The following is a 26383-nucleotide window of genomic DNA, read 5'->3' on the forward strand; positions in this document are numbered from 1 at the left end:
ATTCTAAGATAAGGCATTATGGTCTTAAACTGATCTTTTTTTTTCTTTTTTTTTTTTTAAGCATGTAGTTGCTGTTCAGATTTCACTGATCAAAGGTCGATCGATTTCTCTTCAAGTAAGGAAATCCATGAAGTCTTGAATACTGGATTCCGCGATGTGGTTTCTGGATCCCAGATTCCAATAGTTTGCTTGATTCTGGATTCCTGTCGAGCTGTATTCCAGATTCCAAATCCCTGGATTCCAGATGCTACGTGCAAAAATTTCCCGGATTCCGAAAAACAAGATTACCGGTCCCTTGCATGGGGTCAACCGATTAGAAAATAATCCGTCCAAATGTTTCGTTTACCAATTAAGTCAACTTCAGTAGCTCTTCTTGTTTCTAGTCGACTCCTCCAACCGGTGGCCGACACCGTCCAATGCAATGCAAACATTAAAACTGGGGCATCGCATGATATGCTTATACTGTGATACTGGCTTCAAACTGTTAACCAGAAAAATATGCTGTCTTTCATACAGAAAGACAGCATATTACAGTTACAGTTATATTACAGCATATTATTACAGTTTATTGGTCTTTGTTAAAACAGCAAGATTTGGATACCGTCATTATTATAAAAGTTTCTGTCTTTCATACCTTCACCCCATTTTAGATCTGATCCAAACTTCTATGGCTTTCAGACAAGACCGTTGCAGCACCGCATTCCCAATTTAAGTCAATAGAAGGTCTTTATTCTATTTAAAGCACACTTCCCAATTCCTAATTATTAAAAAACGCCAGAAAGCTGCGCCTTCCAAAATAGTCCCCTATGAGGACATGCGCTGATGTTGATATGTTGTTTGTCATATTGTCAACGAAATTGATAAGGGACCGGTCATTATTTATCGCCTTGGGAGCCGGGGGCGGGAGGATTTTACTGGGGATCACTAATTTATAGGAAAACGAAAGGGGGGATCAGTCGTAACTGAGAACCCAAAAGGGGAGATCACTGAAAACTTTGGAAGGATTCAGAGGGGGGACCAGTAAAATTTGCTTGGAAAATGAAGATATGGGCGGGGGGATCAGTCGGTTTTTCAAGTAGAAATGGTTTGATTTTCACCCAATTTAGTTTTAGACTAGAGAATACCACCGCCTACAGGAAGAATCGTGAAGCAAAATTAGTTTGTGATTGAGCGGTTTTGATATAATTATTCTAGCGAGTAACCTCTTTCTTGGCTATAAAAAAACTCGTTTTTAAAAAAATGTCCAATTCACATCATATTTCACGGTTCAGTTTATATTAGCATAAGTCAAAAAAATCAGAAATAATGTATCTATTTGAATGTAAATGATGTACACAGTACTAAATGAAACTATAATTTTGATCATGGATATTGGACAAAAGAGGTGGGGAAAAAAGCAAAAGCAAACAACGAAACAAAACAAAAACAAACAGACACAGAACACAGGAAAAGAAATGGGGCATTTTTTTTTTATTTGAAGAAATCAAGATAAATTCCCGATCGATCACTTCACTCATGCCGATCACATGGTCTCGGATTTTGCGAAATTTGATCAAGAGCAGTACTATTATTGTACTTGTGATTAGGAAATATCTCATTTTAGTATCGGTACTGCTTTCACCGAATCGAATCAATATATTAAGTAACGTGAGCTTCCTCACGCGCTTTTTGATGTGCGTATATTTTTGTGAAAATTTAATTGCTTAGCAACTGGTCTTTAAACTCTTCCGGGTATCACTTGGATCATGGAGTCAGCTGAGTGAGCGTGATTTTCACGTGCCTGGCGCGGGCAAAGGTCAGTGCATTTGAGCGCGCATAAACGGCGCATGGGCCGGGGGGTTGGAGGGGGCGGAGAGAGGAATGGGTTTAATCAGCAGATTTTAGGCGCTCGATTTGATGCCTTTGGTCTTATATCAGTTCAATGGTTAAAAGTTAACAAAGTTACAAGAAAGTTGAAGTTTCTGCTTTACAAGGACGAAATATTCCTTGCGAGTGTGTTTCTGGGCGTACAAGTGTCGCATTCCACTAAAATTATAAGCGTTTGTCAAAAGGGCTAATATTGCCTTGGACGGATTCGTTCCTCTTTCGAAAATTTAGGGCCGATTTTAAGCCCTCCAACAAATTATTTTAAACTTTGGTGAAAAAGGGGCACCCTAAATGAAGAGTAAGCTTAGATAAAGGACGTTTGACCGAGCCATACTGTTACTATAGTTACCAACTGAGCCCCGAAATATACCTTAAAATGTTCATCAATGATTAATCATTTGTTTCATGCCATAATCGTAGCATGGATACTTCTTAGACGGTATTAAAGTGTAAGTGTCAAAATAACGTATTGGTTTTGAGTGAGGTCTTTAGTGAGCCATCTCAAGTAACTATGCGAGAAATGTTCCCGGAAATGTTCTTATCGGCGAGTTCAAAACCACAGGCGAAAAGGGAGCGAAGCCGAGCGTAGGCAATGAATCTCCAAAAAGAAGGTTCTTTTCAATTGTCTTTTAACAAGCACTAGCGCCTTATTAGCAGCCTAGATAGGAAGTAACACTTATGACCACATCATTTCTGGACGGTACTGCAGTTCTCGTTCTTACAAAGATATGAAGAACGAAATAGCCGAGAGTACGAAGTTCAGTTGCCTTGCCGGGTGTTTTATTCCCTTATAAGTGAAAAGAGTGCATGCAATAACAGCTTATCATACAGCATCACCAGCATATGTATAAAATTGTCAATAATGGCCTATAAACTGTTAATGGTTAAGTGCGGTTATTATTGATATCAGTAAGATCAAGATATGATAAGCGTCGAGATCTTCGATTATGATAAAACGTTAGCGATGATGTTTATGATAGTTCGCCACCACGTATAGAAAAGGGTCATTTCTGTTTTATCACCATCCAATTAAATCACGGCTTGTTAAAAGTGGTTTTCCCTGGCCTAAGATGAAGACTATGCCTCAACCTCGCTGTGCAAGACAAATAAAACTTTGGTTACTTAACTTCCACTTAATCCCGCGGCCCAATATAAAAAAAATATAGAAAAATAGGCCTCCAAATTAAACAAAGACTATCAGATGAAAGTGTTTGGGACTCCATCAGAGATAACTATGGCCAGAACTACTTCATAAATTGGCAAAAATAGAGGAAATGCAATCTCGCAGTAAAACTTCGAGCTCCACTTTTTCTTTCGACTAAAATTCAATATGTCGTTTCTTATGCTAACAGTAATTCTCATCTCATCTTCTTTGTCTTAAAGAGGACGCTGATATTTAGCCAACCTATTAAATTAGTGCAGAATTGCAATATTATTGAAAACGCAGTTACCACCCACGACACGATGGAAGAAACAGCCGTTCAAATTATATAGACGATCTACAATTCTTGATCTTCCCAGCCTATACCTTCTCTAATTTCGCGTTGCAAGCCTTAACAATAAAACTTAGAATTAGCCTGAGAAATAGTTGGGTAAAGAGTTGTATCGAACCGGCCATGGGCAAAAAGGAACATTTAACACAATCATGAAAGGACTGTTAATTGATGCACCTGAAAACTCAGTAATTGGCACAACTCCAATCAAAATTCAGGGAATTCTTCTTCGCGCAAACGTAGGTTTGAAAACAGCAGAAAACCGGCTATATATTATACAAGGATCATATTTTGAGTGATTTGATCGCTTGATGCAGATATGTTAATTCAATATAACTACGTGGTGATCAATTTACATTTTTAAGGTAGTTGGGGCATGGCAAGAAAATAAATTGCCCCTTTGAAAATACCTGTATTTCTGTCGAAAATGAGGAAGTAAACTAAAAATGACTCACACAAAGTGGAAAATATTTGACTAATATTTGGCCTTGTCTATTAAAAGATAACTAAAAAAAAACACTTTACCTGATGTCAACATTTTAAAAATATAATAGTCATCTGAAACCACTTTAAAAGCTTTTAAGCTTAAAAGTTATACATAAATCATAGGAGCCATATTCGCGGAGTTAGGAGGCCGCAAGCGTGGGGTTCGCGTGGTTCTATCGAAATACGGTAGAACCCCGATACCTCGAACTCGGACTAAACTCGAACTCCCCTCTAACTCGAACTAAATTTCCTTTCCCTTGATCAAAAAGTCACTGAAAATTACCCCGACAACTCGAATACGGGACCTAGTAACTCTACTTGGATGCCATTTCATTAGCTTTTCTTGTTGGATAATCAGTAAAAGTACTACAATCTAACACTGGTTAACACTTACAGCAATTTGATTTTAATTGGTATAAAGAACAGATCACGTTTCATCATAAAAAAATGCCTAATCAAGTTACCGTTTCTGATAAAATAAGTTCAACTTGCACGGCCGCACTATACACTGTCGGAAGTGCTGAAAAATCTGTTACTATCAATGTTTAACATTGAAAATTGAATTTTTGTAACTCGAACCCTTCGCTACACTCGAACTGTTTTTCATTTCCCTTTAGAGTTCGAGTTACCGAGGTTCTACTGTAGCCAAATGTGCTATTTTTAGAACAAACTGCGCCACCCTCAAAGTCACAAACTCGCGCGGGAACCCGCGAAATTGTGCGGCTCTTGTGTGGAATTTCAGGAGATGGGCGATCGTTTTGGGAATTTATTTGACTGCTCTCTGAACTTTCCAAGTGCTTCATATCTTGATAGGCAATGCATGCACAGTGAAAAGAATGAGCCAATGTTAATGTAAACATTACTAGAAATACGTTTATCGCAAAAAACCTCGCCGGAGCTGTAATGGGCCAGCAGATACGGAGGCAATTTCGGACGCCAATTGGTTTGCTCTTATCCTTAGCGCTGCGCCCTTGCAAAAAATGACGCCCGCGTGTCACGCGAGATGGCACAATTTAAGCTAAAAATAGCACATTTAATTTGGCTATTTCGATGGAATCAATCCCAGTAAAGGAAAAGGTATACAGGTAAGCTCTCCTACCCCGATTTTGGTTCCTGATGAATAAATAAAAATTAACACTAAAATTCGTTTATTTCTACTAAGTTGCTAAATAACCTCGTACAAAACTGTTAAGACAGTGCCATCTATAAGTTTTAACTTTTATGCCTACCATCTAATCCAAACAGAAAAAAGCAAGGCCCCCTCCCCCACCATTCAATGTTGTTTTGCATTGGTCTCAAACCAATGTGACTGCCTAATTCTGGTGTTACCCTGCACAACATTGAAAGAGGAAGGTGGGGGGGGGGGGGGGGGGCGGTGGGAGGGAACGGGAACGGTCGTCCATTTTGCCAGTCTCCATCTTTGCTTAATTAGCTGACAGGGAAAAAACAGGCATTTTTGCAAGTCTCAACAGGTCGAGGTTGTAGCCTAGGAGCCGATTATCGGTGGATTACGGTTCTCGCTCCTGCTTATTCACTTTCGATAGTGGAGCGTCACATATCGAATGGGTTGTATGACACCCTTTGGTGGCGTGTTCGGCGCGGAGCAGCTTCGTTCCGTTACAGAAATCGCGTCGAAATCACCGTTCTTATGCGGGCGGCGGGAACAGAAGCCCCATCCGGTATGGTTTTCGTGCCAGCGCAATAGCCATCCGGTATTGAGAGAACATAGCATAAAAGGGCGAAAAACACTTTTATTTATTTATTTATTTATTTATTTATTTAGTCGCTCATAAAACCTAATACGACATGAACAAAAGTTGTTAATTAAATTATAAAATTAATGTGACAGGGAAGCCTAACGAAGTTTGATGTTAAGCTTATATTAATAGGCTTCCTTCAACTACCTAATGAACTAAATTCATGGCTGAGTGCAGAGTGAGCAAGATCAGAAAATTAAGCGACAGATCTGCTATCAGTGTCAGTGAGATAATTCTTTAATTTTTTTTAAAAACAAATATGGAAGGAGAGTTAATTAATGAAATAGGCAACGAATTCGAGATTTTAGGTCCTAGGTATATTTGTTCTATATTTGTTCTATTTGTTCACTTGCGGTAAGACCCAATCTTGTCCGATCCTCAGGGCTTTTTAAAGGTTCCAAAGGTGTGACCCAATCTCGACCCAGAGCTCTTCTGCGTATTCCCAAACCCGAGTAAGCACTGGGGTCGAGAATGGGTCTGACCGCCAAGACCGCCCATACATACTATTGCGCAATTGCGGGCTTTGCATATGTGACGCAAAATAGACCAATTCCGATATATAAAATTCTTACTTGGCTTCGAGGCTTGGGGGAATAAAACAAAAGAAATCATCTTGAGGCTCAGTAATGAATAATACATGTCTTTTGTTTTATTTCCCCTAACCTCGGAGTTTAGTATCAATTTTAAAATATCGAAAATGGTCTATTTCATTCATATAGTGAATCATATTAATAATAATCATAATATTCAACTGGAAAGTTTTACAAGAATTCGGCGCAGAATCTGGGGTTTTCTGGCGGAAAAATTAATTTTCGTCCTGTTAACAGAGAGAAATCGTTTAATTCATTTTGGAAATAAATCCTATCCAGGAAACAGCGCATTGCTGTTGGAATCGCCCATTTTCTAAAAAAAAAAAAAATTAAAATTAAAATTCCAGTTTATAGGAGAAATAGGGTGAGGCATTTTTTAAGTCCTGCCGTTCACTCCGCTCTTGGTTTAAAAGCTCGTCGCGTCGGCTTTCTGGCGCCCGACTGGTGACTGAATACAAACCTACAGAAACCTGAGCAACGCATTAAGGATTATTGTTTCAGGTAGTTGCGTGTTTCTCCGCCTTTCCATTTAAAATTATCAATACTTAATTAAGCTGAGTTCAGCTGCTTTAAAACCATTAACCCATTAACACAATGACTTCGTAATGGAGAAGTATATTTGGTCGCGCGAAAAGTAGGCCCGGCTCTTAGCTTTTACGTTAGCCGGTGGTCGACGGGTTAGACCTAAACATTGAAAAAGCAGGCACCGTTCTATTTCCATGTAAAAACAGTCAATTGAAGGTGTAGGGGAAGTTTTGCATCCCGCTTATTTTTACATATAAGTGCGCAATATAATGTTTCGAAAATATTTTGAGCTTGAAACTGAAGTAAAAGGGGTTTTCATTATGTTAACTATAATTGCTGACTACATGTCAGTCAAAATTGGCAGGTTGAAATTAAGTTTAGTTTACCCTGAGACACGCGATCACGAAAGGCTTGGAGGCAATGCAAACTAGTGTGGCAGTTTGACCAATAATATGGTCCCACACAGAGCCCACAATTTTAAAAGTCATCGCGAACATTTCGTTCGAATCAGCCGAACTTCATCTGTGAGGTCACGTGATCTCAAGTTCTCAGTGGAGTAGTCTCGTTTCATTTGAGCTGAAGTTTAAGTACCCTCTTTAAATTCCGCTTATGAGCCTCTCCCCACCCCCTTCAGTTATAGGTCCATCTATCTGTAAACAAAAAAATACATCCGGTTTTTGACCCCACCCCCCCACCCCCCCCCCCCCACCCCCCCCCCCCACCCCACCAAGAAATAAACCCTCATCTAGCTTGCATTGAAATGAATTCGATTTTTTACGACTTTTTGAAGCTTATAAAAGCGAGTAAATTCAAGAAGTATTTTGATAAGCACTACTATGTATCTTGTTTTGAAACGAATTTTTTAGTCCGGTCATGAATCCTTTTTGTATTTAAAATCACTGTCTATATAAAAAAAAGATTATTGAATTTAGTTTTAAGCTTATTTATGAACAACTCAACTAAATAAAGTAAGCAAGAGTTATGCTTAATTTGCATTTGTAAACAAAAACTTTTTCACCGCGCGCGGTTTTATCGATAATTTCGTGTCAAAAAGAAAAAGCTTTAGCTGTTAAAACTTCCAATCCGAACTTAGTCACCTTCTTCGTGTATTTCGGAAACAACTTGCTTAATTAGTTGTGAAATTTCTTTGTTTGTTTCCGGCAGCAAACCTTGGAAGGCATTTTGCTTGCAACTTACGCGAGTTTGGCGTCGCACGCTCCGAGGAACTGGAGGTGAATCAGTGAATAGTGCAGGATACTCACTGATTGAGTAGCCAATCAGAGCGCGCGAAAAACACTATCCACTGTTTTAGTATATACTAAATAGATTTAGCCAGGGCTAAAAGCGAGGCTCCCATTAATATATTTATAATTTAAATCAAACAATAAACTTGTATTCCACAATTCAGTTAACTTTAGAACACATAAATCAGTGAAAGGTTACGGCAATTGTACTTTTTAACAAAAAGTTCAACTCTGCTAGTTAAAACCAGCAGAAAAACTAAGTTTCTGCATTCATTTTCTGAAGAACAAAATGCAAACTTGTTACCTTTTTTTGTCTATGCTTGTCGTTTAGGTTAAAAGTTAAGAAAAGGTACCTTTTTTGGAAAAAGACGTCAGGTATTTTCATCTTTTGAGTGAATGATATTTTGACGTCAATATTGTCCGCTCTTCATCCATTTCTTACTTTACCAAACGATGATTTAAAGCGCGAAGGAGGTTTCCGTATCTTTTTGTAACTTTCAAGCGATCTCATTAAAGGCGCATAAAGGTACCTTTTTTTGCAGTTGGAAGTGATGTTCTCAAAAGCGTCAAAATGGTACCTTTTTTGCAGTTGGAAGTGATGTTGTTAAAAGTGCGAAAAAGGTACCTTTTTAAAAATGTAAAATAGCGTTTTCAAGCTTTTGGGAAGCCATTTAAAATCCTACTGATTGACAGATGTCAACCGTTAAAACCTCTTGAGCTTCAATGAACGATGCAGAGTTTTTTAGCGGATTCTAGGTGATCCTGTTAAAATTGAAATGGTCTGTCTACAAGGGGAATCAGCGGAGTAAAAAGTTTTAGCTCGCTTCTTTTAGCCAAGATCAAAAGCGAGAAACTATAAGAAATCCGAAAATGCTACCCACCAGCCAAATGGATAAAATGGCTCCTGAAAATGTAGCAACTTCTGGTACTTTAAAACTAGATGCAAGAAGAGAAGCTCAGCAAGCGCAATTTTAAGCGTGGAGCAAATACTTTAACCTGAAAGAAGTCCTACATGTAAAGCAAAAGTGTTCAGTTTTCTTTTCCTTTAAGTCTAAACTGAGCGGGTTCCGAGCGGGTCATTTTAATAACTGTCTTGTTTCGTGGGTGATGTTTTTCACTCCAGAAAGGTTATTAGAGACTTCAGTCTTGGGGTTATTTTTGTTTGCTATAATATAAATTGAACAAATAATTAAACTTCTGGTGCTTTTTGAGCTACAGACCGAAGTAAAGCCATTAACAGTAAAAATGCCACCATACATGTACCACAGACACCTCCAAACTAAATAATAAAGTAAGCCTGAACAGCTTTCCTCTTCTTAGACTTTTGTATGCCAGCATTTTTTTTCGAGAATTTTGGTGCAATTTCCCGGAATTTTTTTTTCAGAGAAAATGAAAATAGAAAATAAACTCTCAAAAGTCAAAATAAAAATAATTTCAAATGCCACTGTTTAGACAATTGTCTTTTGGTGTATTAAATCCATTAGCATACATTCTGGTTGTTTTAGCACTTATACTTATCATCATCTCATCGCCGCGCATTTTAGTGAATTTTTTTAGGGTGAGCATGTTATTCGAAAAAAAATGGAGCATTACGGTAAAGCATTTTAGCGAGGAAACAAAACAAGCATTTTAAATGCACAAGAGCCTGGCCCGGCTTCTCTTATGTTGGGCGGTGAAACGAGCGCTCCGCTCTTTATTGAATGTGTGATGCGGAGTAGGACTGGCACGAGCGCTCTTTCCGCGCTAAGCTTCCGGTGGGCTTGAAGGCCAGCGAAATTTTCCTTTTTGCAAACCGGAAATCCTATTTTCTTTCTGTAATTTCAGGCTACAATGTCAAATAGATAAATTCGTTTCATGACAATATCAATAAACAGTTTCATATGTTTGTGTCTGTATGCCTATAAGTCAAACTTGTTAGACGTATAATGAAAAAATTTGAGTTTAATTTGAAAGTGTTGAAGACCTCCTCCTTCTACTAAAGTCACCTAATCGTCTTTCGCCTTTTCGTTTGCAAAAGCTTAACACTTCTTAACCTCAATTTTTGCATATGTTAAAGGGGGATAAATTTTATATAACATAACAAAAAATTAGATTGATATATTTTGATATAGTGGCGTTGTACGGCTTCAAACTAAGCTTCTCGGGTGCAACGCGCCATAGCGATTCGCGCAATGCGTCGCAAATCCGGCAACCGCATGTAAACAAAATTTATTGAGGTTAGTTGTAAGGTGTTTTCTCCGTTTTTCTCTCGAAAACAAAACAAGGTAAAGAGTAAAAACTGAGGGGAAACTAATTTTGAAGTTTCGAAGAAACAGAAAGACGTATGAGAGGTTTTTTTTTTTCAAAATTAAAAAGAAGGATGATGGTGATTGAAATTAGCATAATTTCACCTTGCACGAGCTGCACACATTTATAAAATACACGTCATCTAGATATGAAACACGGTCTGCTGTCTTTTAGTTTTGCCATGGATGAGATTTCCTTCGTGTTTTAGACAGTACTTAGTTGTTTTTTGTTTGGAATAACATCGACATTGGCGAGTATTAGAACGAAAAAGTACAAATGTAGTAGAGTCATGGAAGTAATAAGAGAAACCCTTTGAAAGAGATGTTCTTCTACTCCAACTAAACCTCCCGCAAAAAATTGCAACATTTGTCTCTCGGAGACAGCGTACCAGCACAAAGGAAGGAGGAAGAAGTGCAAGAAAACAAATCAAGCCGCCATAATTCAGTGACAGCGGCAGTGTCTAATGGACAAACCACATCGCAAGCCCTGACCGGAGTCGAAAACGAGCGACATTTCTTAGCAGAGTCCCAGTCCACTGCATCACACCTTTTTGCTCGGACGCCCGCGTTTCACCGCCCAACCTTTATCCGCCCTGCTTATAACTGATACCTGTCATTCACTGATAACCACTTAACCAGTGACAATGCTTCCAGCTTCACTCCGATACTGATCAAGATGGCTTACACCCATGCTAAAATCAAGCACGGGGAATAGATTTTAAAACTGCGGCCTGACACTGTCACAGTGTCAAGCTCAGCAATTGTTTTCAAACTTGGCCATTAAACTGAGAATATTTATCTGGATTAGTAAATTCAGACAAAAAAATTCATAAAATGGCACCAAATACAATAAATGCTGGGTAGGCTGTGCACGTGGTCAGTGAACACAATTAATTTGTGCATGCGCGATAATTGCACCACAACCAGAAATTTACTATTTTCAGAATTTATAAGGCGATTATTTTCATCATCTAAAACAGTCTTTCCACGGAACGAAACACGTTCTTACAGGTCTGATTTCTTAAATAGGCACGTGAAGAATTCTAATTTTTATTGCCCAAAGAAGACACGAAAAACTCGCCATATATTTCCTCGCTCGTTTCAGCGGAACACAACATTCCTTCGTACGCATCGAATCGAAAGTTTTAATTTACCTATTTAGAATCTTGAAAATAAGTTTATATTTGTACAGAATTGTAAAAAAGAGAAATTATTTTAAATTATGGAAGTTTCGGAGAGTATCGTTGTAAATAGTTCTGTTGCTAACACACCAACTAAAAGTCCATGGGGGAAGACTCCAAATGTTGTACCTTGCTCGTTTTCTGCTGTTATGGATGAAGAAGTGGCTAAAGAATTGCAAGCTAAAGAAGATTATCTCGCGGGTTATCACTTACAAGGAAGCACGGTTGATTCTCCTGAGTCAATATTTAAAGGTACTATACATGTAATAATATTGATTGTTTAAGTAACAGTGTGACTTTTTTGGGACGATCCGTTTCGTTGGCTTTTTACTTCAGTCATTGCTCCTTGGTATGTTTATATCGGGAGAAAATGTGTCTGTGAGGTTTTTTTTTCCTTGGCAGCCTGCTTAAATCATGGTCACCGGGGTAATACGGACACCATGGCGTGTACTGTTAGTGTCTGCATTAAGAGGCTGGTCATTTTGTTGCCGGTGAGGGGTAGAGAAAAAATGTTGCTGGGGCATCATTTTCAAAATCTTGATAGACATAATCTTGACATTTCATGTGGGGGCCATTTTAATAAATTTCATGAAAGTAGTACAAAGCAGTATCAATTGTGATTTGAAATTGAATGTACAGTAGAACTGTGGAACTCTGAAGGGAAACAGAAAACAGTTTGAGTTAGCAGGGAATTCAAGTTATCGGGGTAAATTTCAGTTCAAGGGAAAGGAAATTCAGTTTGAGTTAGCTGGGAATTAGAGTTGTCCAAGTTTCAAGGTTCTTCTGTAGTTCAGTGGTAAATAATAAACCAAAATTTGACATGATTTGTAGCTGGAATATTCCCAGTTTCCACTGCAATCAGGTAAAGGTGGTGACTTTCACAATACATGTATATAAAATTTATGTGGGTCATTTCTAAAAAGTTACGATGTATTGAGGGGTCAGTTTAAATTTTTTAAAAAAATATCCAGGCTTACTTGCATGGTTTTGTTTTCCAGGAAGCTCTAGTCCAGACACTGAAAATGATTTTCTCTTGGCCCAAATGCTTCAGCTTGAATATGATAAAGAGAATGATCGTTCAATTGACTCGATGGAAAAGAGATACAATGGAGAAAGCAAAGGTATGTAGTTAGAATGGTTTCCTGTAGGTTGTTGCCACTTGGTATCACATTTCTGTATTATTTTTGTGATAGCAAAAAGAAAAAATAATAATTATAGTTAAAGTACCTTATTCTTACTAATTTTCGCGAGTATTAAATTTCGTGATATTAGTATAGGTAATAGCATGATTTGTAGTGATATTTGGCTTAAATACCACGAGTGACATTTCAAAATTGTTGTATGTAAATTTGATACAATTTTGAAATATCGCAAATGGTATTTATGCCAAATATCACGTACAAATCATGGTGTTATTTGTTTATGCTACTACCCACAAAAGGTTTGTAATTTTCACATGTAGGTATTTCAAATTAAGCTGAAATACCACTGCTCCAAGCCAATCAAATTGCAGAAATTTCTCATGTGGTAGTATAAGTGTTTTTAAAACATTCGCACTGTAAACTAGGGCCCTGCAAATACCCAAGACTTCTCCATATACAATTAGTTATGGAGACCGCATGCCAGCATTGTCTTGTGTTTAACTTAGTCTAAATTGAATTTACGTTTAGCCACATTTAAGGAAACAACAGTTGAATGGCCAAAATAATGTTCCTAACCCTAAATATTGTAGCTAGCCATTTATTCTTTGTATTTTTACTCCTTTCAGTGTCGGTGTCATTTGATCATTTTCGTAATGTCCATCCAATGCTAAAAGAAGATTCATCAAGTTCTTCAGATTCAGATGAGTGGGATGAGGATGATCTGGGTAAAGTAACTTAATTGTTGTATGATGTTATTGTTAGCTCACTATTGATACTCTGAAAAACTGTCTGTTCATCTGATAGTTGGTGTCATTCTTTTAGAGAGCTCAACTTCCAAAGCCTATTTTGCCGCTCCGATCTGTCAACAATAATATGGTAGTTGTTAGATCTGTGTGCAGGTGCAGATCTAGGATAGATACTTAGCGATTTCCTAAACAAGTGCCTTCTAGTGGGATCCAGGGGTGGGCTCCCCCAGGACATTTTTTAGGTTTTTGCTCCTTAAAGTTCCCTTTCCTGGGTTTCCAAGTCATTCAGACAGGAATTTATTGGCCAGATTTAAACTTGAAAAGTGTTTTTGATTGTTAAATATATATTTATTATAAAAATGTGACCGATTTCTGTAAAACGGTGGAAACCGGTGTGGATCCCAGCCTGTGTGCTCGCTGTACTCTGTTTTTGTTGTTAAATTTTCCTAATGTTTGCAATCAAACCCTTTGCTCATTAATCTCTAAGGTTACTCTACTTGTATTTTGACTCTTCAATCCCTTGCCTGTAGTGTTACTCATGTAACTACCATGCTTAACTGCGAGTATTTTTTAAAGAAATATATGTTGTAGGTTAAAGGTTTTTGCTTACTCATCATCAAGTATGGTCATGTTGACCGGCCAAACAAGTTTGAACTCTGTTGTGGCTCATGGCTTATGAAAACGTTAGCTAGCAATAATAATATTGTATCACTGACATGTACCACTAAGTGGCATTCACAAAGCTGCTGAACAAAACCTTTGGACAGCATCTCATCTGTATTCTCCACATTTTTTAACAGAAAATGATTAAAATATTTTTTTTATTTGACTGTTCTATTGTAATTAACAGAATTGATGTGAATAAATTTAATTTTCCAGTTATTTAGTTGAAAGCCACACATTTAACTGGTCAAAATGACCATGGCGACTGTTATTAATTTTAAACCCAGTATACCTAAGATTCTGGCAATCTGCCCACCCACCCGTCCTCCCCTCCCTTAACATTTTCCCATAAGGAAAAAAGTTAGTGTTTATTTCTTTTTAGGGGAGGTGGGGATGGATACTAAAGTGTGCAACAATTTTAACTGCATGATCCTCTGTCTTTGATAACCCTGCAGACCACCCTACACCTCCTAAACCTCCACCTAATCAATCACCTGGTAAGAAAAAAGAGATTATCACCAAACATGACTCAACAGTGTGTGGGCGTCGCAATGTTAAGATCATGGAAAAGGTATGTGTAATGATAATTGCTGTTAATCTTTTAACTCTGCTTACTACATATTCTCCATAATACCAAAATACTGAAAAAAAAAAACACCAATATCATCTTTTATCCTGATGCTTTCTTTGAAGACATTGGTTTATATTGTATTATATATCTCCTATTAAGCTCTCCTCTCTAGAACCCCCATACCCCCCCACCCCCACCCCCACTACCAGCACTTTATAGTGGGGGAAATGGAAAGTTATTCACGTCACCATCCATGTCCCCCTCATTAAGTTTTACACTCAAATATATTATATATATTATAGTATATTATATTATATTATACTCCTGGGAATTTGCCTTAAAACGCATTTTAAAGCTACCAGAGCCCTTTTCTGGTCACTGTCTGGCTATTAAGAGCAAAAAATTACCACAAAGCCATTTACAGGTCTCGTACACTTTTTCACTTTTCCATATATTTTACTATTACCTGTTGACGAATGTCAGTTGTTATACTGAGGACTGTGTTATATATAGAGGTTCCATAAAAGGACGTTCCACTGTACTTATATCACACATAAACACCCTTAAAAGGTTAAGGATAAAATATCCCCTGTACAAATCTTTGTTTTGTACCCCAGGGTTAGTCTTCCCTGCCCGACAGACGTTTGTAAGGCCCCATTTGTGGGGCAGGAACGCATGACGAAGCTGTAAGAATATCAGCATAGGAGGCTACATGTACATGACTGTACCCCAGGCTTTAAGCTTGCCTACAAATAATGGTGTTATAGAGTAAACATCAAGGACACCCAACGAGAATATAGTTCAAAATCACTTAAATATAGCATTGTTGAACGTATTTTAGTATTTAAACGGTAGATATAGGCATATTTTTATCCCCTAAAAATTTTTTATCTGTTCGGATTTCCTAGCTGAAAGTCTAGTGATCCGGAAATTATAGGGATCAAAACTTACCTTTTCGAAAATTTCAGCCAGAAAAAAGGCTCCCGAAAATTCTTGGTGACCTTTTTAGGGTAAAAATCCGTTAAAATCTGGCAATTATACTATTTTTGAGATCGAAAATCCTAGGATACGCAGGCAAGCAAGGAATGTAACAACAAATGCTCCGAAAATTCTAGATCTCAAATCGCCTTCCGAACAGATATTTTCCAAAAATTGTCGTTGGGTGCCCCTGAAACATTTTCTTTATTGATCTTGCTTTGGTCTTATTTTACAGTTTCCACCAAGTTTTGCAGCAGGAAATGTGGGCAGTGAAGAGCTTGACCTCAAGCTTTCTAACAGTGTGTTCAATACGTTAAAACAGCACTCTTATCGCGAGGAAAGGCAAAGTGCTCGCCTTCACGAGAAGAAGGAACATGCAACACATGTAAGGATATGGTTTTAACTGTAGGAAGGAGTCTACCATGCAAAAACGCTTCCTCCACGTAGCCCGCGAACGCAGACGTTTTTTCGGTCATGGAAAGAAGCGACAACCAGAAAATAATGGGTCTGCATTCACAGGCTACCCTTGGTGATGTGTGGGCTCGATTCGAGGAAATGGATAAACAACGTTGGATCGTAGTTTTACACGCAGCCTTTTTTGTCCTGTCAAGCAATGCTCTCCCCTCCAGGAGCGTTGCATTTTGAGAATGCGCAGAATCGCTTGCTACACAGTCTCATGCTTGAATCTTCTAACCTTGTAGTCTTTGGCGCAGTCTTTTTTGTCCTGTCACGCAATGCTTCTTCTCTCCCTTCCAGGAGCATTGCATGACGAGAAAAAAACGGCTGCGTTGAAGACTAGTTGGATCTCTCGCGTTCCAACTTTCGCAAACAACTTGCGCAGAATCGCTTTCTACACAGTCTAATACTTGAATCTTTTAAAGTTGGCTCGAGAGCATGGTCTAGAAAACAAAAACAAAAATGAAAGCCTCTTTAGCAGGAGTTTTATTTAGTCTGATTTGCTTTTGAACATTTTACAAATTTTCTTTTAGTCCTGATTGTTTTTGCTGCAATGTTTTTTAGGAACAAGTGCTGGACCCGAAAACCCGGCTGATGTTGTACAAGCTGGTTAATGGGGAAGTTCTTGAAGGTGTAAATGGCTGCGTCAGTACTGGAAAGGAGGCCTGCGTGTTCCATGCGAATGGAGGAAGGTTGGTAAAATAGATCCATCACTAACGTGAGATAATTAACAATTATTCCACGAGTGCGCGTAGGATATGAGATGGCAGATAGCCACAAAATATCGAGAATTCGTCCCGAATTTATTTGGAGAGCTTGGTATAATGGCTTACATTCCAGGATGGCCAAGCCAATCAGAGCTCTATAATTGCATTATCCAATGATTCAGTTTTTAATGATATAGTCTTTTTAACGAAATTTGGGAAATTTCTCATTTATTTTGTCCAATATTGTAGCTCTACTTGGACACGTTTTCACTAATTGTCGCCTTCTCAGGAAAGCCGTAAGCGAAGCTTCAGAATTAGTTAGCCTTTTAAACCTTCTAACTGCTTTATGAAGTAGAAGTCGAATCTTCAGTCTTGTGACGAATTAGGGGGTGTGGGGGATGAACAATATGCACCCAGCCCCACCCCTCACTAACTACCCGATATGAAACTCCCAGCTTATTTACTTAGACCAAGTTATTTGAGGTAATTTCGATGAAGTTGATGTTGTAGCTTGGTGTGAGACTCGAAAAGTAATAGACATATCTTGTCTTAAGTATCGCTATTTAGAAACCCAAGGTACAGTTTTATAATCCCCTTGAAGCACCCCTGGTTGGAGGCAATTGAATTTAGAAGTGACCCTTTTGTCATTCCTTTTTCTGTTCAACATCAAAAGGCGAGAAGAAGAACCAATGCCAGAAGAATGTGCGGTAAAAGTGTTCAAGACAACGCTGAATGAATTCAAGACAAGGGATCGTTATATCAAAGACGACCATCGCTTTAGGGACCGCTTCAGCAAACAGAATCCAAGAAAGATAATCAAGCTGTGGGCAGAGAAGGAAATGTGTAACCTTAGCAGGTTTGTTATCTCTTTCGTCACTCCGCCTTGTATTGTGCTACTGACTAAGAACAGTTATCCAATATCAGCTATATGAAAGACAAATTCTTCTCTCATAAATACTTAGAATCAGAAGAAACTTGTTTTCCTTCGAATTCTCGTTGATACCTGATATCTTCCGTTTCTGTGAATTACTACTTCTGCTTGGGGCTCCCATGAACAACCTGAAAGCGTTTGAATTTACTGGGGATGGTATTTCGGTTATTTCACGTAGCCCACAGAGACCATGTCACGTTGTTTTATCAATGTAACTTCGTCTCAGCGAAAGTAAAAATCGAGTAATCGAATGAAAACACGTAAGCGAAACGAACTAACAATGAGCGAAACGACTTAAGACGTAGGCGAACAGAACGTAGGCAAAGCGACTCTTTGGCGAAACGACCGTAAACCACTTCACCGTTGTGTGTTCATGTCCTTTGAAATCATTAATATTTGAATGTACCAAACGGTTGTTTAACGTCTAGAGTCGTAGTTTTGCTTGATAACCTGATGTTCTCGTTGCTGTCACCGTCGTCGTTGGGTTAAACCTCCTGTTTGATTTCTAAACTTTGTCGTAGGATGCGTAAAGCTGGTATCCCTTGCCCTACTGTGGCACTGCTAAAGAAACATATCCTGGTCATGAGTTTTATTGGCAAGGATCAAAAACCCGCTCCTAAACTGAAAGACGCTGTTCTTTCCTCGCGACAGTTGCAACAGGCTTATGAGCAATGTGTCGAGGTAAGATGTATTGTAGGGTAGGATAGATGCAAATGTAGAAGGTCAGTGTTCTCCTCCTGTGTTTCCAGATAGAGAGTGAGCACAGGGTGATTTCTTTGAAAATTTGCAAGACTACAAAGAGTTCAGAGTATTAATAGTAATGTTAGAATATGATGAACGGCGAACGTAAGTTTCCCGTTTGCCGTTGACCGTGAATTGCAATTAAGTTGATGCACAGTAGAAATGAGTCTGTTAAAGGCACCTCTGCACACCGGCCTCGAAATCAACCCATAGATTCACTGTTACTGAAACTTGTACATAATGGATTCCAGTCGGTCAGGTTACGGCCAGCATTCGATTGCATCAAATGGCAGAATATTTAACAATTATTCGTCGAGCCCGAATGGGCTCTGAGTTAAAAGCCCATGAGGCCGAAGGCCGAATGGGCTATTGACTCAGAGGCCATGAGGGCGAGAGGAATAAATGTTGTAGTGAAATCCAACTAGTTGGTCAAAAATATCGAGACAAAACAACTTTCGCTAGTTAAAAATGGACTTTAATCCTTTTTTGCCTCCAAAAAGCGGGCGCTTTTCGCTACTGGTGGGCTATAACATATAGCCTAGTAGTAGCTCAACCAATCAGAACGCAGCATTGATAATGACCACTATTTGGATTTTACTACACTCAAATAACCTCTATGTAATGGCCATGTCTGTCTGCCCCAATGCGGCAGGTTCTGAGGCATCGAGTTAGTCTGAAATGTCATCCGGCCCCTCGCCCCACCCCCCAACGGGCGCCAAGTCTCTCTCGCCTTTCAACCTGTTGGGGGTTGAAGTAAAGAGACAGATGACGTTTCAGACCAACATTGAGTGGCATCCAGAATATCAACTTTTCGAGCCGTGTTGCGCGCATTTCTGTGTCATGGTCGATTCGCTCTGGGTAAGAGCACTTACCTAAAGTCAGAACCTGCCGGCAGGATTGGTCATTTTGAAAATAAAATATTGGCGTTTCTCGAAATTTTTCTTAAAACCCACCACTGCCGAGTATACCAATTAAGAAGAGATTGATCTGGTTGGATATCACTGATTAAAAGAGGTATTCTCTTTACATTTGGACCAGTCTGGCTAGCCAGTTCTAACAAATGAAAAGTGCTCGAAGAGTTAGTACATGGTGTCCAACTTACGGGCGACTACAATTTCTTTAGAAACGAACCCTCATATTAATTCAGTAGGTGTTTGATAAAATTTAAGCAAGGGTGGCGCAGTGCTGAGAACACTCGCCTCCCACCAATGTGGCTCGGGTTCAGATCTTGGCGTCGATGCCATATGTTGGGTTAAGTTTGTTGTTGGTTCTCTCCTATGCGGAAATGCTCTGATAGGTTTTTCTTCGGGTACTCCGACTGACGAAGAACCACTTTATGGATGTGTTACCCCTAAATCGTGATTTATTTATTTATTTACTTATTTATTTATTTATTACATCAAAGTATGATAATAGCCAACAGAAGCACTCTAATTGCCTTAGCCTTTATTATTTTTTAGATAATGTGCACAATGTACCAAAAATGCAAACTAATCCACGCGGATCTGAGCGAGTACAACATGCTCTGGCATGAAAACAAGGTGTGGTTTATTGACGTGAGTCAGTCAGTGGAACCATTCCACCCGCACGCCTTGGAGTTCCTGTTCAGAGATTGTACAAACGTGGTGGAATTCTTCACCAAATGTGGGGTCCCTGATGTGCTGCAGGCTCATGAGCTTTTTAACAAGGTCACACGACTGGAAATCTTTCCTGATCCAGAGCAGAGCTTCCTATCACAGGTATTGTTGTCAAGGTAGATTGTAGGGAGGGGAGGGTGGAGTGAAGGCATGAAGGATAACAGATAAAGAGGGCTGGTTTCATTTAGCACAAAGTACCTACAGCTGCAGAAGTGATATCCCCTGCCCCCTCTCCCACCCCTTTAGCGTAGAGTAGCTAGAAGTACTGTTTCCTCCATCCCGCCCCCTATACAAAATGCTTGCTGTCACAGGATCTCAGGTTTTATACTTGCAAAGTAGAGAGGTTAAGCAACAATAATGGCGACGGCAGCGAAAGAAGTGAATTCGCGGTTATTTTTTTGTTTTGTAAAGTTTTTTGTTCTGTTTGTTTGTTTGTTTCTCAGACTATCGCGATTTTTCAAGCTCACTCGAATTGAATTGAATTGAATTCTTATGAGGATCATATTCAAATTCTGAGAGAATGTGGTGTAGATTAAAGCGCCTCTAGTTTATATTGCTTATTGGCAACTCATTGTAGGACACACGCTTTTACCTAAAGGCGACTCTTGCAAGGTTTTTAAAAAGTGAGTGCTACCTAACAACCATAAAGCCTTAAGAAAACTTGGATCAATTTAAGTTTCATGGAAACTGCCCACCTACCCCTCCCCTGACCCAACATGAACACTCACTTCTCACTTAGGGCAAAATGTTGGAGGGGTAGGTGGGCAGTTTCCGCGGAAACCTAAATTGATGGCTCCTGTCTTCCCAGTCAACCAGGCTTCCTCTTGCCGTGTTGCACAGAACGCTGTGACACGAAGAAGTGTGAATGCTCCTAAATATATTTTTCTTTTAAATTATGTTTCAGATTCAGTCTTATGAGGTTCATGAAATGTCCGTTGGAGGAAGGAAGAACGAGGCACCTTATGACTTTGATTACTTCTTTAACAAGACGCAGTCGTAGAATCAATAAAGAGCCCTGCAATTATCACCAAACTAACCGTAACTGTTGTTTACCAGAATCAAAGTGCTTATTTCAAAAAGGCAACTTCTCTGCCTTTTGTAAGTTGCTTTTAAACCATAAGAGTGTTCTCTAAGGATCATAAAACCAAGTCACTGGTCAGTCATAATGCGAGAACCAATCAGATCACGAAGCGAGTGTACCGTTTTCCTCGAATAATAGCCGTCCGTCGATTAATCACCTCCCTCGAATAATCGCCCTCCTCTGATGGAAATATTTCAGATAATCGCCTCCTTCGAAAAATCGCCCATCCGCGCTCCTCTCGCCATCTTCTCTTCCTTTTATCCCCTCCCTGTCAAGTTGAAGTGCAATGTGATCCAGCAAAACTAATCAGTGACAATTCCAGCTATGAAAATTAATCAAGGAACGAAATTTGGAACACTTAGAAGTTTATTTGATGTGACTGGTTTTTGATTTAATGGGAAAATAAGACGAAATATTTAGGGCACGGCTTCCAGTGAGCAATATTTGAAATCACAGTGAAAGCAAAGCTAAAATATCCTCCCCCCCACCCCTAAACAAAAGGGGGTTACTCCCTTGTTGTACGTTAAAGGGCGTGGATTTTTTGCTCCTTTGAATTTTGATCAAAAACTGGATATAGAATTTTACCAGGTTCTGGTATTGGTTAATTTGTTATCATTAGACTCTTGTGGAGAGAAGTTCAGGTCTGAAATAGAGTAGTTATTTTAGTAGTGAAGTTTACAATATATTGATTTAGCCAGGGCAAAAAGCGAAGCTCTCGATAATATTTATAGTTTGTTCAAACAAAATAGAAAATCGTATAATGCTAAGCGGCGAAGGCAACGCCGGAGAACGGAGAAAAACAACAATAGGTCTAATTAGCCAAAAAGCAACTTTGCACGTGCAGCACACTATTTTTATACATTTTTTTGTCGTTGTTTTGCACGACTACGACATGAAACTTCCAGAAAATTCTTAGTTACACGTTTTATGAAGGAAATGTCGTACGTGTTCTCGTTCACTTTTTTTTCACTGCCGCTCATTTTCACCTTGTATTGGTGGCCGCTAGCATCTCTCATTTTGTCACTGCCGCTACAAAATTTCATGTTGTTCTTCCAGTAAAAAAAATGTCTCCTTTGTTTTTTATCTCTCGCTCTAGATCTCTGTCGCCCTTTTTCTCGATGAGCTTCGCTGGCCTGCCACCTACTTTCTCTTTTTCTCTGTCTTTCTCCTGCTCTATATTCCAAATTTGTGGACATGACAATTAGTGTAAACTAATACTTTAGACAACACGGATACAGAAACAATTTCCCCTTTCCGTTTTCGTTTTCATTGACTCTTTAGTTGTCTCTGCTTGACAAGACGCCGGTGGCCATGCGATTTCCCGCCAAAATAACCTCGAGTTGCGTTTGGGTTGCCATACCTGTTGATTGAGTTATTTTACATTGGTTTGCCTGTGGTGTGGACGGACGGTCTCTCGGTCGGTGTACGGTCACGTGATTGCCAAATTTTCTCGGATGGGTAGATTACTTCATTTTCTTACCCACGAAGCGCGCCAGAGCACCGCTTTTATTTGGTCTGAAATAGTGAAGGAAATCTGAAAGCATTCCGCCCGTCCCCACCCGTATTTATCAGGAGTACCCCGCAATTTATCAGGTCATGACGCAGTGTTTTCATCGGATGTCCAAAAGTGAGCAGTAATTCTTGAAGAAATGGCAAGTTAAAGGGTGGTTTTCACTAGCGGCGGAGTCGGAGTCGGCATCGGAATCGTAAGCGGAGTCGTAAGAGCGTTTATGACTTAGTGAAAATCAAAAATCGGAGTCGTAAGCGGAGTCATAAGCTCGACGGAATCGGAGTCGGAAGAATCAGAACGTTTCCATTTTCTTCTGACTCTGCTTATGATCTAGTGAAAACCAAATTGTCGGAGTCAGAAGCAGAAGCGGAAAGATAGACCAATCACAATGCACGTTTCTCCGGCCTGCTATCTACGCGCCTTTTCCTGGCCTTTTCTCCAAATATATCATTTATTGCATTTTTGAATCGCGTTGCTTCGCTGGAAACCAACCAACATTCGGCCGGTGAAAAAAATGTTTTTTTTTTTTATAAGCAAGCACAGTTAAGGTTCGTTTAAACGGGCAACAAAAAACATGCAACTTGTCTTGCAACATTGCTGCAAGACGAGTTGAATAGCAATGTTGCGCGTTTTAACACCCACATAAAACCTGTCTTGCAACAGATGAGGTTGTTAAGCGGCTTAAACGAGGGTGGTAAAACCCGAAACATCGCTCTTCAACTCGTTTTCCAGCAATGATGCAAAACAAGTTTTACAGTTTTGTTGCCTGTTTTACGGTAGCTCGTTTAAACTAGAAATAGGGAGCTTTAGCATCGACAACGGCAACGGCAGCAAAAACGTCAGTTTTAAAGTAAATTCCCGTTTTTTCAATCTTTGTCGCATTTATTCCAATTTGCTGAAAATGGCAAGTGTAGGCGAATTTCCCTGGAGTTGATTTCTTGAGGACCGTACTCAAGTTTAGAGAGAGAAAAAGAGATTCATCGTCGCTTGTTTACGTCCTCCATAAAACTTGCAATCAGGCATTTTCACGTCGTAGTCGTGCAAGGACGGTAAAGAAATGTACAAAAAAGCGTGATGCACGTGCAAAGTTGTTGTTTTGCGTAATAAACCCATTGCTTTTTTGACGTCCTGGTTGCCGTCGCCGTTGTCGTTGCTAAAGCTCTCCCTATACGTGAATCGCAGGACCTCGCGAAGGACTTCGGGTTGAAAGGGAAATAAGGCAGTAGGGAAGAAAATTTATAAATTTAAAAAAACTCAAGCTTTATAAAGAAACAACACAAAACTGCAATAACTAAAAAGAAGACTGAACGTAAAGGAAATTATGAAAGAAGAAAAGAAGAGAAGAGAAGAGAAGAAAAAAAACAGGTTCTGCCCGGAATGGAATTCGGGACCTTCATGATCAGCTCCTTAGGCCGTTGCATTACCACTACGTCACTTGAAGCACATAGTGGGGAGCTCGATAATATTTTAACATATAGATTTAGCCAAGGCTAATCGAGTTGATAGCCTTATATGTACACCCACATAAAGCAATCATCTTCGATCACATTTCCTTTTTGTTAGTTCAATAACCACACAGCAGTTCAATAACCACACCAGTAGTTCAATGACCACACATTAGTTCATTGAGCGTAAACTACATGCAGCTGCGGGAAGAATAGCCACAAATACGTTAGTTATTTTTTGATAAGAATGCATAGCATTAAGTAAGTGGTAAATACTCATTTAGCTATGGTACGAGAACTAAATAGATAAATAGCTATGTTACACTGTTATTAAGTTTTAGTGAGCACACTAATATAGACGGGAACATAGACTGATGTTATTATAAAAATTTAGTCCGCTCAGAAGGTCTGTCATTCTCATTCGCGCCCATTTAGTGTTTTGATAACCTTGACCGGCAGTCGAGCTGAAAAAAGTTTTAAGTGTCACAAAACACGGTTTCGTCTTCTGAGCCCAGCATCACTAGACTTGAGATCTATAAAGCATTTCAGGATCGCTTGACTTGAGATGGTTTAGATTAGCTAGAATCTTTCGATTTTGTGAAATTTACTGATAATATAGGACTGCCGGCCATTTAGTGTTTTGAAAACCTTGACCGGTTACCGGCCATATAGCCACATTATTAATAAACAATCCAACCCATTCTGAAAACGAAACAGGCCCTTCTACAAGTCCTGGAGCCAAATTCTTGGATAAAAGCCCCGATAATTAGCTGGCCCGGAAAACTGTTGTGATGTGATATTAGTTAACAAAATAAAATATCTACTGTTTTGAAGCTAAGATACGCGCCAGTTTATTCTGTAGACTTGATTTCAATATTCGGCTTCGGGACCGGAAAGTTACAGGGTCTTTCAAGAAGGGGGTACCAGATGAGTCTTGTGTTTTACGAGTAGATAAAGGCGTGCGTATTCCTCCCCTTTTTCTTCTTCGCTTATCGCTTTTTATGATCTGTGGCTCTTTTTTATTTTATGCATAGTAACAAGAACAATAATTTCCTTAAGCCCCGAAGATCATGAAATTATACTGACACATCCCGCCGTTTTTCCTTCTGCGGGGGCAGGGTGCGGTTACTCGTAGGCTAGATCCGTTTAAAACCATACCCAAACGAACGAAGTTCTGTCAAACAAGCCTGACCAGAGAAAAATGACAAAACTCATGCAACTTTATTATTTCTCCAAGAAACCCCTGAAAATAAGTTTTTCATTTCCCATCTGTAAGTCATTTCATGATTCTCAGGGCATTCGGGAAAACTGTCTACAACGAAAAAAAAAATTTAGGGAAGAGAAACGAATAAAGCATATAGGAAAAAAAGAGAAATACCATGCAACATGAAATAATAGAGGAAAGTCTAGAGGAAACAACTGTGACATAAACCACGTCGATTCACTTTAATTTATTGGAAATAATTCATTTTGAATACAATAAAGCTCTCAACTTTTCCTGTAGCGATGACATTTTCAGGTTAGGAGCTTGGTCTTCGTTGTCTTTCCTTCCTTCCCCTCCCCCTCCCCCCTCTTTCATTGTTTGGCTCTCATTTCATTTCCCCGGCGGCCAAAACCGGTCTCTCTTTGCTCCGAAACCAAATGGAAACGCTTGCTACGCAGGCTAGCTGTCCGTACACATCTGCGCACGTTTTGCCCCCATTGTCACTCTCGCTATCAGGGGCGCGCAAATCTTCACCATACCACAGACGCAGCTCACGGTTAGCAAAGACACATTGAGGTTTATTTTTAGGACAGAACACAAGGACCGAGGAGGAAGAACTGTAATCGGCTCCTGATCCGGCCAGATGGTCCCATCCACCCTTGCTGACAGGTGGTGTTGCGTCTAGAGCCAGTATATTGTTGTTCTGATCGGTCAACAGGACACTACAAAAGGTTTACATCAGGAACACATCCCCAGTAGCTGTAGTCTTTTTTGTCATACGTCACAGTTCCTGAGCGGTGCACGAGCATGAACGAACTCACGAAGAGGTTTTTAGGGTAGGAAAAACGGCCAAAGTCGGCCTCCCTTGGCGCCGAAGTAGACAGGTGATTTGTTGAGTTTCACCCAGCGAGGAAGTGCTTCATTGGGGACGGGAAACATCGCCACCATTATGGCAATCATCGACAGGAATTTGGATTCCATCACTTGAATTTGAGCTAAAAAATATAAAAACAAGCATAACAAGGGCATAGTTTTTATTATTATTATTTTTCATCGATTTCCTATCGCTACTTTCTTCGTGGATTTGAATTAGCTGGCCCAGTCTAAACTTACACAGGAAAATGGGAACTCCCTATATTTACTA

General features: G+C 39.4%; 1 protein-coding gene across 1 annotated transcript; it reads left to right on the plus strand.

The window, feature by feature from the left end:
- Nucleotides 1-11155: 11155 nt before the first annotated feature.
- On the plus strand, nt 11156-21031 carry LOC140946373 (serine/threonine-protein kinase RIO3-like). Its single transcript, XM_073395477.1, has 10 exons — nt 11156-11679; nt 12426-12548; nt 13196-13294; nt 14434-14549; nt 15763-15912; nt 16548-16675; nt 17364-17546; nt 18143-18302; nt 19823-20101; nt 20904-21031. Exons 1-10 carry the CDS (start codon nt 11469-11471, stop codon nt 20997-20999), a joined length of 1545 nt encoding a protein of 514 aa, XP_073251578.1. The 5' UTR covers nt 11156-11468; the 3' UTR covers nt 21000-21031.
- The last annotated feature ends 5352 nt before the right edge of the window (nt 21032-26383 follow it).

Source organism: Porites lutea, chromosome 8 (assembly GCF_958299795.1).
Source record: "Porites lutea chromosome 8, jaPorLute2.1, whole genome shotgun sequence".
Taxonomy (NCBI): Eukaryota; Metazoa; Cnidaria; class Anthozoa; order Scleractinia; family Poritidae; genus Porites; species Porites lutea.

What these genes read in the sequence shown, in the direction of transcription:
- LOC140946373 (XM_073395477.1), top strand. Translation starts at nt 11,469, where the DNA reads ATGGAAGTTTCGGAGAGTATCGTTGTAAATAGTTCTGTTGCTAACACA. An exon ending in AGAAGGAACATGCAACACAT is followed by an intron (nt 15,913 to 16,547) that starts GTAAGGATATGG and finishes AATGTTTTTTAG; the next exon opens with GAACAAGTGCTGGACCCGAA. An exon ending in GAAATGTGTAACCTTAGCAG is followed by an intron (nt 17,547 to 18,142) that starts GTTTGTTATCTC and finishes ACTTTGTCGTAG; the next exon opens with GATGCGTAAAGCTGGTATCC.